Genomic DNA, 14,505 nt, shown 5'->3' on the forward strand with positions numbered 1-14,505 from the left:
AATACTTAAAATAATAAACCACTCATTAACTGTTCCAATATAGTAACGTCCCATAAGTACACCCCTGGCAAAGGCAAAGTCAGTAAAATATTGAAATACTTAAAATAATAAACTACTTATTAACTGTTCCAATATAGTAACATCCCATAAGACAACCCTGGCAAAGGCAAAATCAATAAAATATTGAAATACTTAAAATAATAAACCACTCATTAACTGTTCCAATATAGCAACATCCCATTAGCAAACCCTTGGCAAAGGCAAAATCAGTAAAATAGATTGTCTCACATGCAATTCTAGCAGCAGGAAGTAAACCCAAGCATTTAGCTGTAGCAAAGATTGAGAGAGAGATAGAGAGAGAGAGATGTAATAGCCATGACAAACCCAATAGCTACTGAAAGCTAAACTAAAAATCCTGGTTCCACGGAAGCTTGACCCCACCCATTGAGGCTGCTTTGATTGCTCCAACAAAAATAACAAGCAGTTTTCTTTATTGGCTTGATGTGGAGGTGTCAGTGTTGCACTGGGGTGGATAAAGTCAGAAGTCGCATGACACCAAGCTGTAGTCCAACAGGTTTATTTGAAATCATAAGCTTTTGGAGTGCTGCTCCTTCGTCAGGTGTAGTCACTTCACTTGACAAAGGAGCGGTGCTCTGGAAGCTTGTGATTTCTAATAAACCTGTTGGACTATAACTTGGTGTCTTGTGGCTTCTGACTTTGTTGGCTTAAAGCAGATCGTTCATCACCTCTGTCTCAACCTCTCTTCATAAAAAAAGGACAAAATACACCTCTTAAAGCCATTATATTGTCGCATTATAAATAGTCAAATTTTATGTACTGTTGACTGTACTCATTAAAAACTCAAACTCCTTTCTAAAAGAACCTATACACGGATATGGGCAGACATAAACTGACAAAAATATTAGTGTTATTGGTGGAAGAAAACCAGAAAAAAAACTGAACCGAGTCCACAGGGGTCACTAAGATAATCAAAAGCAAAGTTGCTGGAAAAGGTCAGCAGGTCTGGCAGCATCTGTGAAGGAAAAACCAGAGTAACGTTTCGGGTCCAGTGACCCTTCCTCAGAACTCACTAAGAACTCACTTATTCACTAAGATGATCCTTTTCCTTGCCAGGATTTAAATCTCTCAACCTCACTTCAATCTTCAGGACTTCAATTTCTCTTCTTCAGGTTCTTTTCACCTCTTCACAGGAAGCACAAGTGATGAGTTAACTGCAAAGTCTCTTAGTTAACTGGTTAACAGCTACAGGTTATAACTAGTGAGGGAAAATCAACTGGCATTCTTCAGGCTAAAGGTATTTATGCTGAAGAGAAAGGCATACCTTTTGCTCCTTGCAGGAGTCCAAATGTTTCTGCCAAAATTGTTCAAATCCACAAGATGTTCGGCTACCCAGAAACCAATCCAATTTTTATTGTCAGGTTATTGCCTTTGACATCCATAATTACTCACAACTCCACAAACCAATCAGCATCCTGTTGCAGGCCAAATCTCACTTTGAGCACACCTCATGGTGACAGCCCATCTACAAGCAGCCTCCACCACTGATTGAAAAAAAGCAGCAGCGTAAACAAGACTGACAATGAGTTTCCATAACTTGCTTTTTAGAAGTACAACAATTCCTGCCTCAGTCCTTTGTTGGAAACCAGTCCTCTATTTTTCCATTTCATTCCACAATCAAAGAAACAGAAAAATAAAAAGTATTCACATTCTAAGTTCAAATCCAATATCCTACAAACTTGGCCATGTAATGTCTTTCAGAACATTTTTCACATTTCGTTTCTCCATCCAAAAAGCCTGTACCTTACAAATGCGACAGTGTTGTTGCTGTGGCCTATCTTTTGCTTTGCAAAGTATCTTTTCTAAATAATTCAACAAATAACTGCATGTGCCCGGTCAATAATGCTATAGATTAATATTTTGGAGAACACACCTTCGTAACAGGACCCCTCCCTTCCATTCCCCTCTAGCTTTGGTCTCTAACTGCTTCAAGACCTGACGGTCAGGGCTCTTATACTGCCATCCATCAGAAAACAAGGAAGCCAGCAAGTTTCAGAGATAGCAAGAACTGCAGATGCTGGAGTCAGTGATAAGACAGTGTGGAGCTGGAGGAACACAGTAGGCCAGGCAGCATCAGAGAAGCAGGAAAGTTGACATTTCAGGTCAGAACCCTTCTTCAGAAATGGGGGAGGGGGAAGAGAGCTCCGAAATAAGTTGAGAGAGGAGAGGTGGGGCTGGGGAAGGTAGGTGGGATGGCGATAGGTGAGTGCAGGTAGGGAGCGGTGGAGATTGGTCAGTGAGGTGGGGGGAGTGGATAGGTGGGAGAGAAGATGGACAGGTTGTGTCAGGTCAAGGAGGCGGGGATGAGAGAGAGCGTTGGTCATGGGATAAGGCCGGGGGTGGGGAAATTTTAAAACTGGCGAATTCCATGTTTAGGCCATTAGGCTATAGGTTCCTGATGTGGAATATGAGGTGCTGTTTCTCCAGTTTGCATGTGGTGCCAATGTGACACTGGAGGAGGCCCAGGATGGACATTTCACCCAGGGAGTGGGAGGGGGAGTTGAAATAGTTCGTGAATGGAAGGTGTTGTTGTTTGTCGCGAACAGAGCGCAGATGCTGTACAAAATGGTCTCCGAGTCTGCACTTGGTCTCACCGATGTAGAGGAGGCCACATCGGGAGCAGCGAATGCAGTAGGACCACGTTGACGGATGTGCAGGTGAACCCCTGTCTAATGTGAAAAGTTTGTTTTGTGCCTTGGATGGAGGTGAGGGGGGAGGTGCAGGGGCAGGTGTAGCACCTCCTGCAGTTGCAGGGAAAGGTGCCGGGTGTGGTGGGGCTAGTGGGGAGTGTGGAGTGGACGAGGGAGTCCACTACAAAAGGCAGATAGGGCAGGGGAGGGAAATATATCTTTGGTTGTGGGGTCAGATTGCAGGTGGCAGAAGTGGCGGAGAATAATACATTTGAACGCGAGGTTGGCGGGGTGATACATGAGGACAAGAGGGATTCTGTCTTTACTTTTGTTGTGGGGAGGGGATGTGAGGGCAGAGGTGTGCGAAATGCAAGAGATGCGGTTGAGGGCATTTTCGACCACCGAAGGGGGGAAGTTACGATCCTTGAAATAAGAGGACATCTGGGATGTTCGGGAGTGGAACACATCATCTTGGGAGCAGACGCGGCGGACGTGGAGGAATTGGGAGTAGGGGATCGCATTCTTGCAGGAGGGTGGGTGAGAGGAGGTGTAGTCTTGGTAGCTGTGGGAGACGGTGGGCTTGAAATAGACATCAGTTTCAAGGTGGTCACCAGAGATGGAGGCAGAGGGGTCCAGGAAGGAGAGAGAGGTATCGGAGATAGTCCAGGTGAATTTGAGGTTGGGGTGAAAGGTGCTAGTAAAGTTGATGAACTCTTCAAGCCCCTCGTGGAGTGCGAGGCAGCACCGATATAGTTATCAATGTAGTGGCGGAAGAGCTGGGGGATAGTGCCAGAGAATTTTCTCTCTATCTAGTTGAAGGGATTAGAGAGGGTACAGAAAAACTTCACAGGAATCATTCCAAACATGAGGGACAATTAGGTTTTGTGAACAGATTACAGAAGCTGGCCATATTTGATTTAGCCTGGCAGATTACGAGGAGATTTAATAGAACTGTTCAAAGTCATGAGGAGTCTGGGCAGAGCTGATATGGAGAAATTGCTTTGCTCTTATTAGCAGAAGAGATAAGAGCCAAAAGACACTGATTTAGGAAAAACCTTTTAACACAGCAATAGGAAATAGGTAATTATCGGTTGAGAAAAGGATTTTGGGGTACAGAGGAGGTAAATATTGCCTATTCGAATTCAACTTTGAACATCAGATTATTATCCTTGAGTTACTGAGAACTTTTTCAGTTAAAATGGATTAAATTAAAATGACTTAAGTTGGAAGAAACATGGATTTAAAATAGTTGTAGTGGTCAAATGTTACAATTAAGGCAGGAGACTCATATGGAATAAACAAAGCTGTCTGCACTGAAATGACTAATTTCATCCAAATTTATGAAAATCAGTATCAGTGTCAAGACATTACACATTTCCTGTTTCAGTCCCCACCTTTATGATAGTTTCACATATTGGGAAATGAAAAGTTCATCTGCCAATGAGCCAGCTTGAAAAGACAAAAGAGTTAGACTCCAGAATCCATATTGAGCTATATATGAACTGCTACTTTGGAGTAGTGGAACACAGAGAAGGAAAAATGAAGTTTGACAAGAAGAACTGGTATTCCTTTGCTCCCAGCCTGCTTCTCTGTCCATGTAGGAATTTGGACCCAGTAGGAAAAACTAGATGGAAAAATAACCATTCTCTGAGAATATCAACATATCTACAAATTCTGCAACTGCTACTAGTTAACTGTTAACAATTAACTAACTGTGGCCTCAGATTTAAGAGTTAACATATCAAAGGCGCCAAAACTTTTAAACTGTGTAATCTTGGTTCCCCACATCCCCTCCCAATCCATCTGTACCACTTTTCTCTCTTTTAAAACATATTATCCATGTTTGCATATGTGTAGGATGTTACGTTTTATTAGATTTTGCTTTAGGTTGGTAGGTAATAAAATTCCTGTCTCCTTCATTTAAGGAAACCTTAGTAATTGGTCTCTTCATTTTGTCAGTTAGCCACATTTTTATTGAAGTGTGATAGTTTTGCAAGAAAGATGATGGAAATATTTGTTGTAACCAATCAAGGGGGGGGTCTTACAGAGTGGGCAGAAGATTCCCCTCCTTACCTGGTTGTAACAAAGCCTATGGGGAAAGACGGGGGAATAGCACTGGGTGAGCTGCTCTTGCAAAGAGCTGGCATGGACACAGTGGAGCAAGGGCACTCCTCTGTGTGTATGCCTTCTATGATTCTCTCTGGTTGCATTGCGAAGAAGGGAATAACTTGTACCAAGAAAACTGGAAGTGAGTAAATGATTTCTAACATGCAGAGCATGAATTGCTACGTTGATTTAATTTTCAAACGTCAGTTTAAGAATGGCTAAGATAATAGGAGAATTAGTCTAGCTTGACAAACAAGACTTGTTTTATACTGCAGGCATTACATCAGGATAAAATAAGTAGGATAAATCTCTGTCAGCTTCAGAAGCTGTGAAATAAAACTACTTGGAATCCAAATTCTCTTGAGTAGAATCTGTCAATCGTCTAATACCACTCTCCTTTTCATAATCCAGTGCAATCATTTTAGCAATGCATTGGGAATCTTGTTTTCGAAAGAAATCATCCATACTCATCTCACTATATGTATGTGCTACACAGACTGTGAGGTGTCCTCTCCTGAAGTTGGTGATGCCTCATTTGGTCACATTTCCACAAGAACCATTGTCTTATCAAGGTTCCACTATTCATGTATCAACCGTAAGTGGAATTACATCGGAACAGATGAAATATCACAGAAACAGTCCATTCAGCTCAAAAGGTTTGAGCTGGCCTTTATGTTCTATGTGAGCCTGGTCCCAGCTTACTTGATGGGACTGGTACTTATGGGGAACACTTGCTTCCCTAGCTATTAGGTCAGAGTATCAGTGAGGATGTCTATACACAGAGCTTGATGGCTTAAAGGAGGGTAAAGAAATAGGGTGGCTTCATGGTCAAGTCTTTATACTAGGAATTGAATGTCCTGAGGGCAAGGATTCAAATCTCATCATGGCAATTGGTGGGATTTAAATAGAATTGAGAATTGAAAGGTAGAGTGGAGGCTTCTGTTCTCACTGGTGGTGAGTTTCAATGCAGGAAAGGCATCTAATTAGGTGAATTGGTTTCATACCTGGCCCAATGAGAGCTATCCCTCTGCCGGTGCTTCCAAAAGCCCCCTTAACCCCCAACTCCCAACAGCACCCTAAAATTAATTATGTGTGCCCCGGATCCTTCATAAACATCGGAGACCTTGAATGTGACTGTCCCTTTGGCAAAAGCCATGGCCTCCTCATTGGCGTTGCTGATATAAGGGCTGCCTCTGACTGGTCAGACATCTGCCCTTCAGGGTCTTGATTCCAGCGAAAGGCCCACAGGTGGCCTCGCCACTGCCTGACTGTCTGTGTGGATTCAGCAGGCCTTTCTGCAAAGAGGCACAATGGATCTTTCACTGGATCCCCAGCCAATATGTGACGCTCCGAACTCAGTCCCAGGTACGTTACCATCAAACTATCAACAACTGTCATAAAAAGCCATCTGGTTCGCTAATGTTGTTCAGGGTGAGAAAGCTGGCTTCCTGGCCCAATCTGGCCTACACGTGATTCCAGATCCACAGTAAAATGATGTCCTATTTACTGACCTCTGAAATGGCCCAGCAAGCAATTCAGTTTAACTGAGACAACTGGGGTTGAGTCACAAACATTGGCTTATCCAGGAGGCCCACATCCCAGGAAAGATTGAAGGGAGGAAATAAAGCACCAGGAAATGATGGAGGAAGGATAGAAAATGGAAGTCCAACTGAAGCAAGTTGGAGAAGATGGCAACTTGGATTCACTCTGGCCATTTAATTTAGACCAGCTGCTTGTACAGAAGACAAAATAATTTGCTTACACCTGCAGCAAATGTGAATTATGGGCATTTCAAACATCTAATAAATCTGGTAATTCACAACTCCTCAATCAAGTACCAACTCATTTAAATGGTAATTCCGAAGGTCTCCCAGTCAATAAATAAAGAACGGTGGTTTACTGCTGTTCTGATATAGCCTGTACACGATGCTGTTACCCCATAATAATCCACTGGGCTGCCCAAGTTAGAAACGACTAGAGGAATCAGTAGCTACAGAACTTCTCTGGCCTCTGTTTGTGCTTGACTGTTAAACATCCTTCTTTGAAATCATTTCTGATTTTGTGACAACAGCGGAATTTCTGCCTGTACTATTAACTGCTAATTTAATGCCAACAGCATCCTTACTATTAATTTGTTATGGGATCTGGCATTTGGGAAATAAGACTAAAATAGTACAAAAAAGGGACACGAACAAAGAGAAGATTAGTATCAATGGCTTATAAAAGAGTGCAACACTTTAAATAAGAGTTCAATATTAAATAGAGCTACAAAATTAAACAGGGTTTCAGTATTAAAATAGGTACAATCTTAATTATGAGCATAAGATTTTAAGCAGGGCGCATATTGAAATTGCCATGAAATATTAGACAGGGATATATTACATTGGGTCCAATATTATATAGGATTACAGAGCCACGTAGAAATAAATAATATAAAGCTGCATGATATGAAAGTGGTGCAAATTATATATCATAGAATTAATATTAGAATACAATTCAAAGATAGACCCAAAGAGGCTTGTGAATGAGGACATTTTGTTATTTTTGTTGAGCAACTTTTCAAGTTGAATAAGTGGCACAATTTTTTGTTGCTTGAAGCACAGTACAGATCTCAGAGAGATAATAATTTCACTTGCTACTAATCATAGAGAGGAAATTAAAATTCTCTCACTTAAATGAGAGAAATTTCAACCCACCATTTATTTTCTTTGCTGATAATCTCTCGACTGAGAGGAGAAAATATTCTTTCCCGTAGGCCACTGTGCAATGGTTGCCATTAAGTGTAATTGGTCTCCCATTCAATTGACTCAACCCATTTGTAACTAGGTCAGAAGCCACAGGACACTAGGTTATAGTCCACCAGGTTTATTTGAAATCACAAGCTCTCAAAGCGTTACTCCTTCATCACTTCACCTGATGAAGGAGCAGCGCTCAAAATGCTTGTGATTTCAAACAAACCTGTTGGATGATCATCTGATGTGTGACTTCTGACCTTGCCCACTCCAGCCCAAAACTGGCACCTCCACATTATCTGTAACGAAGCTTGAAGCAAAGTGGGAATGTGACTGGATTAGCAATTGGAGGAATAGACAAATACAGGAGACATGAATTCAAATCCTGCTCAAACAGCTGAAATCCAATTAGTTAATTGATCTATAATTAAAAAGCTAGTCCCATTAGTAGCTATCATGAGAATGTTGGAGAAACCCAGCAGGTCTGGCAGCATCTGTAGTGAGAGAAATGGAGTCAACCTTTCAAGTCCAGTACAACTTCTTCAGAAGTCTAAGGTCTTATCTGAAGAACAAACATGTCAGCAATTTCACTTTGATATTCTGATCCATTCTTTGATCACCCCTGTCAGCTTGGTCCCTACCAATGATACCTTTCCATGAAATCACACTAGTCCTTTCACCTTGTTCCTCCTCAATATCTGAGGCCAAAGGTAAAACACCAGTTTACTTTATTCTAATCAGTCTGTTGTGTTCATACTTACAGTGAAGTCCTGCACAAGGGAGACCAAACCTAAGTTGGATCATTGCTTTGCAGAAAGACCTCCACAGTTTGCAATCATGACCTTGTGCTTCCAAATGTTTAATTGATCACCACTTGCTGTCACATTCATATTTCTGTCCTCAGCATTCTGTTGTGCTCCACTGATACCCAACACAAACTTGAGGAGCAATAGTTTGTATATTGAATAGGCTCTTGGTAGTGTACTGGCCTCGACATACATTTCAACTATTTCAGACCGTAATCTCTGTTCTCATAGAATATTTTGTTTGATGACACCTTTGTCATTTAATCCCTCCAGCCCCCAACCTATCCAAGACCTTTCATCCTTCCTCCTGCCACCAATTACAGTGGCATAAATCCCATCACATTTCTATCCATTAAAAAGAAAATGTTATGAAGGCTGAAAATCTGAAATAAAAACAGCAAGTGCTGGAGAATCTCAGCAGATCCGGCAGCAACTGTGGAGAGAGAGAGAAACAGAGTTGATGCTCTATAAAAACCGAAAGAACTGCCGATGCTGTAAACCAGGAACAAAAGCAGAAGTTGCTGGAAAAGTTCACCAGGTCTGGCGGCATTTATGGAGAAAAAGTCGGAGTTAATGTTTTGAGTCTGGTGACCCTTCCTCAGAACTGATGGTGGCCAGGAAAACGTCAGTTTATATGCAGAAAATAGGGAGGGGGAATGGGGTAGGGAGTAAACAGTAGGATCGAGCTTAAAGAAAGAGAACAAAAGATGGACAGTCAAAAGAGTAGATAACGTTCAGGCTGGGAGGGTGAATAGTTGTTAATGGGGACTGTTTGCGACTAACAGCAGCTGGTGTGTTATGGTAGGCAGTATAGTCCAGGTAGCTGTGGGGCTCAGTAGGTTTGTAGTGGATAATAGTGGCCAGTCTATCCCCAGAAATGGAAACAGAGATGTTGAGGAAGGGAAGGGAAGGGTCAGAGATAGACCAGGTGAAAGTGAGGGCAGGGTGGAAATTGGAAGCGAAATTGATTAACTTTTCCAATTCCAGATGAGGGATTTGATGCTCTGCCCACTTTCAGTTGTGAAGCTAAGTCATATTTGATTCAGAAAGATCATGAGACAATAAATTGCAGGAACAGAATTAGGTCATTCAGCCCATCAAGTCTGCTCTGCAATTTATTTGGGAATGATCTGTTTCTCAACTCCATTCCCCCCTCTTCTCCCTGTAACCTAATCTTCTTTCTACTCACCTATCTATCCTATCTGTCACTGGTCAGTCATGACTTGGCCTCCACAGCCCTCTGTGGTAATGAGCTCCACAGATTCACTGTCCTCTGGATGAAGAAATTCCTCCTCATTCTAGTTCCAAAGGGTTGTTCCTTCACTCCGAGGCTGTGCCTTCGGTCCTGGTGTCTTCTATTGGTGGAAACATCTTCTCCACATCCATTCTATCCAGGCAGCTCAGTATTCTGTAAGTTTCAACGAGATTCCCCTTCATCCTTCTAAACTCCATCAATTACATACCCAGAGTCTTCAACCGCTCATCATATGACAAATCCTTCATCCCCAGGATCATTCTTGTGGACCTTCTCTTGTCTCCCTCCATCACCAGCAACATCCTTCTTTAGATACAGGGCCCAAAAATGCTCACAACATTCCCAATGTGATTTAACTAGAGCTTTATGCAGCTTCAGCAACTTCTTGCTTTCTAGCCCTTTTGAAATAAATGCTAAAAAGGTAACTTTGTTTCTTTCTCTCTCCCTCTACAGATGCTGCCAAACCTGCCAAGAATTTCCCTTTTAATTTTAGTATTTTAAATCCCATTGAATTTCTTTCCCCCTCAAGTACTTTAAGCCCCATTCAAATGCCACGCAACTCAGTTACTTCATACAATAGCCAGGGTTCCATATTTTTGCCATTCTTTGGTTAAAGAAGATTCTGCTAAATTCCCCATTGATTCAGTGCAGATGACATTATGTTGATGCCTTTTCTGACTGCTGTGATTCTTCTCAAAAAGCATAATGCAGCTCCTTGTTAATTACTAAGGCCCTTTTCCTTGACATATGTCTTCCATTCATTTCAACAACTTTTCTTCTAATTCGTCACATTGAAAGCAGTGATATATGTAGATGTATAAAGGAAAGTTAACTGTTTTAGTGGAATGTTACTGTTGACAAAGTTTTGGGTATTTTGGGTTTATCAGCCTTAGCAGGAAATCCCTCAGCACCACACATACTGATTACTGCATCAGCCTCAAAGAACTCTCAGCCTAGTCAGGAAGTAAGAAGTCAAATCTTATTAGGCCCAAGATGGCGGCACAGTAAGGATCCTGAGCTGGAGCTCTTCCTCTCCGACTACTTTTCTTTTCTTTCTCCTCTCTTTTTTCATTTTTTTGTACTTACTTACCTTGTCCTGGCCTTGCAAAGCATCAGTGGTGACGAGAGCCCAGTGCGCTGATCTTGAGTGGGCCCAATGCGTGGGCCTCAAGTGACCCCCTACTTACTTTTCCAGAGCAAGTGAGCCCCTACTTACTTTTCCAGAGCAAGTGAGCCCCTACTTACTTTCCCGGAGCAAGTGAGCCCCTACTTACTTTCCCGGAGCAAACACAGGACATGGAATTGGCAGAAGCGACGTCAGCGAGGTAGGCCCAATGGCAAGAGATGGCACCTGAGGACTGGCGACTTCGTCATTGGATGGGTCCAGTGCTGGGGGCGGTGAAGCGGTGGCAGAAGGGCATCACAGTGACATCGACGAGTGGCGAGAGACGCAACTCTGATGTTGGTTGGTCCGGTGCCGGCAGCGGTGAGGCGGTGGTGGAGGAATATCAGGCCCAGCAGCAAAGATGGTACCTGAGGATGGACAACTTCAATGTTTATTGTGTCTGGTGCAGACAGTGGCAAAGGGTTAGTGAAGGGAATGCAGCACAGGCGGCACTGACGCCGATGAGCTGGCTCAGGAATGATGGACTCTCTTCAACCTATATTTTTCTTTCTTTCCTTATTAGAGTATTCAAAACAGCACCGTATTGTGGCAGCAAGTGAAAGCTTTCCACTGTATTTAGTTGTATTCTTACTGCAAAATGCACGTGACAATAAAATCAAAATCAAAATCGTCCCTTGGCAGGACTTGAGCTGGAGGCTGATACTTTTGTTCAGGACTGAGATTTCTGGATTGTCAGCGACACACTGAAGAAAGGCTCCATGTGCATACTCAGTAAGAGATCACCCTAGCAAGACCCTGTGTGCAGAGGTTAGCTCCTGCATTTCGCAGCCAAAATTATGGGGTCCACACCAATTTTGGACATCCAGCATCCACATTATTTTGTTTTTCTTTTACTGACAAAGTGCCCAAGTTCACATAAAGCAAACTATACCCTAACAGTTGAGTTACACTTGTGTCCTGTATGGCAACAACTTTATTCCAAGTCACTGAGGCCAGTTAACACATTTCTTTACAAATTAATCAAAAATGTAGGCAAATATCATAAGTCTGTCAACATCCTCTATGGTTTTAGCATTAAATCCAATATGGTTCACAATAAATCAAATAAAGGTTCAGACAAGCAGCATTGCAATTATTAATAATGCTTTGAGGTTGTACATTAGCTTTATGAATGAATTTAAACGAGAAAGGTGCACATAGATCGTAAGTCTTTTCAGTATTGAAGGGCACAAAAATAAATACAATCTCATTGCGAAGAGCTCCAAATAGAGAACATTCAACTATTGAAATGCCCTCCGTACTGTTTGGGGACTGTATTTTAGCACATCCAAAAAAATATACTTTATCTGCAATGAAAAGTCTGCTGTTTCCTGAGTGCAGTCTTAAAAATGATGAAAAATAAAGGTGAGGAATTCTCTCTATTTCAGTAGATCATTTGCTGTCACCACCGACAGCAAAATGTACTGTTGTAATTACCTGTAGTGATGTCAGCTTGGTTCCTCGATGATTTATGAACAGTTACTTGTAGTTTACCGTCACTGAGGTGAATCTGCAGTGCCCCAGACGCTCTGTGAAGCTCAGTGTACAGCAGCAGACCGTCCTTGTTCCAGGTACGGAATTGGAAGCTGACAGATAATTCATTCATTTGATCTGCTCCTGACAGCTGCAAGAAACTGCTGGAAGTCGTAAAAGTGACCGGAACAATGTGAGGCTCTGTGCAGGAAAATGTCACGTTGCCCTGGAAATACAAAGAACAAAATATATTTTATGTGAAAATTTTAGCATTTTATTTTGAAAGAGTCGCAAAATTCACATCTTTACCAACGGCGATTAATTGAAGCTTTCGTTAATTCAAAACCTACTTTCATTTCTAATTTCTGGCATTTTCTCAACATGGATGCTTCACAGATTCAAACACACCAGGTTGCCTGGTTGTCCTGAATTAAAAGCTTCACTCTGCAGAGGCCTTGAACCCTCTATTTTGAAGTGAAAACAAAGCTAATGCCCTACTCTGGGAAAAAAAATGTTCAACGTTGCTTTCAATTTCCACCCATCTCTCACCTTCACCTGGTCCATTGACATCTGTTTCCATTTCTGGGGATAAACTGCCCACAAATATCCATTACAAACCCACCTATTCCCTCAGTTACCTCAACTAGAAGTCCTCACACCCTGCTTCATGTCAGGACTCTGTTCCATTCTCCCAATTCCTCCATTTCCATCGCATCTAATCTGATAATGCCAGATTTTGCAGGGGGAAACTTCACCGAACTGACCTCGGTTTTGAAATCCAAATGCAAAAACATAACATAATGTGTAGCACACACAACTATCATCATACTGGTCAAAACTAAGTGAAATCAGTCAAGCCCTATTTATTTGCTCAAGAGTTATAATCAGACCTGTAATGAATGAAGACTAGCTCAATGAAGAGAGAGAAATGAAGTTGAGTAATTTATGTGAGGAAAAGAGGGTGAGTTGCTTGCAATGTTTTGATATTTCACTTAATGGAAAACAATTATCTTCATTTGTAACTATCCTTATTTCCATAGATGCGTTTTTTGCAGAGAGGGACATTGCAAGATGTAGACTGACCAAGCTAACTTACCTGACCACAGTTGAGCCTAGTGGAGCAGTTCATGGGGTTGAAGTACTAAGGTGCCATAAAAGTTTGCTCCCAGCCTTGAATATACTTGCTCATAAAACATACCTCATTAACTGGTAACAAAACTGTTTCAGAAAATAACTTTTGCACAAATTCACAAAAGTTCATCCCAGATTGGATGCTTCTACATTCAATTTGATTAATTGATTAATTGATTTTATGGTCACGTGTACCGAAATACAGTGGAAAGCTTTGTTCACGAGTGGTACAGGGAGATCACAGCAAGCAAAGGATGTACAGATCAAAAAGACTTAGAGGCATACATTGCAGGTTACATTATTTGAGGTTAGAGTCCATTCAACAGTCTGCTAACAGCCAGAAAGAAGCTGTTCCTGAACCTGCTTTTGCGTGTGTTCAGGCTTCTGTATCTTCTGCCTGATGGAAAATGTTGTAGGAGAGCATTACCAGGGTGTGATGTCTTTGATGATGTTGGCCACCTTTCCGCAGCAGCGAGCTGTGTAAATGGAGTCCATGGATGGGAGGTTGGCTTCCGTGATGATCTGGGCTGTGCACACCACCCAGCATCAGAATCAGAAAGATTCTACACGCCCCAACACACTCATCACACTACCCTACATCAGGAACACGTCAGAACTCACCACAAGACTCCTACAACCGCTGGGCACCAGAGTGGCACACAAGGCCACGTCAACCCTACGACAAGTGCTCACCCGAACTAAAGACCCACTCCCTGCCATGAACAGGACCAATGTCATCTACAAGATCCCCTGCAGAGACTGCAAGAAACACTACATTGGACAAACAGGAAGGAAACTAACAACAAGGGTACATGAATACCAACTGGCTACAAAAAGACACGACCAATACTCACTCATCTCAATCTACATGGACAAGGAAAACCACGACTTCGACTGGGACAACACCAAGATCCTGGGACAGGCTAGGCAGAGACAAGCACGAGAATTCCTAGAAGCATGGCACTCCACGAAGCATGCTATTAATACACACATTGAACTCGACCCCATATATATTCCACTACAAAGGAAAACCGGAAGTGAGGCAATCCATCTCAACGGACCCCAGAGTTTAAAAACCAGGTGGGAAAACACACCGACACTTCATCGGAGGCTGCACTGAGGATGTTAC

The 14,505-nt window shown here is 42.2% G+C and overlaps 1 protein-coding gene across 1 annotated transcript in view; it reads right to left on the reverse strand.

The window, feature by feature from the left end:
- The window catches only part of LOC109936326 (contactin-associated protein-like 5), a 767,761-nt gene that overhangs the window by 424,880 nt on the left and 328,376 nt on the right, over positions 1-14,505 (reverse strand). The window contains exon 6 of the mRNA XM_048599257.1: positions 12,210-12,471. Coding sequence (XP_048455214.1) covers positions 12,210-12,471 — 262 coding nt within the window. The remainder of the gene's footprint in view (positions 1-12,209; positions 12,472-14,505) is intronic.

This window comes from Rhincodon typus, chromosome 7, assembly GCF_021869965.1.
Source record: "Rhincodon typus isolate 14 chromosome 7, sRhiTyp1.1, whole genome shotgun sequence".
Taxonomy (NCBI): domain Eukaryota; kingdom Metazoa; phylum Chordata; class Chondrichthyes; order Orectolobiformes; family Rhincodontidae; genus Rhincodon; species Rhincodon typus.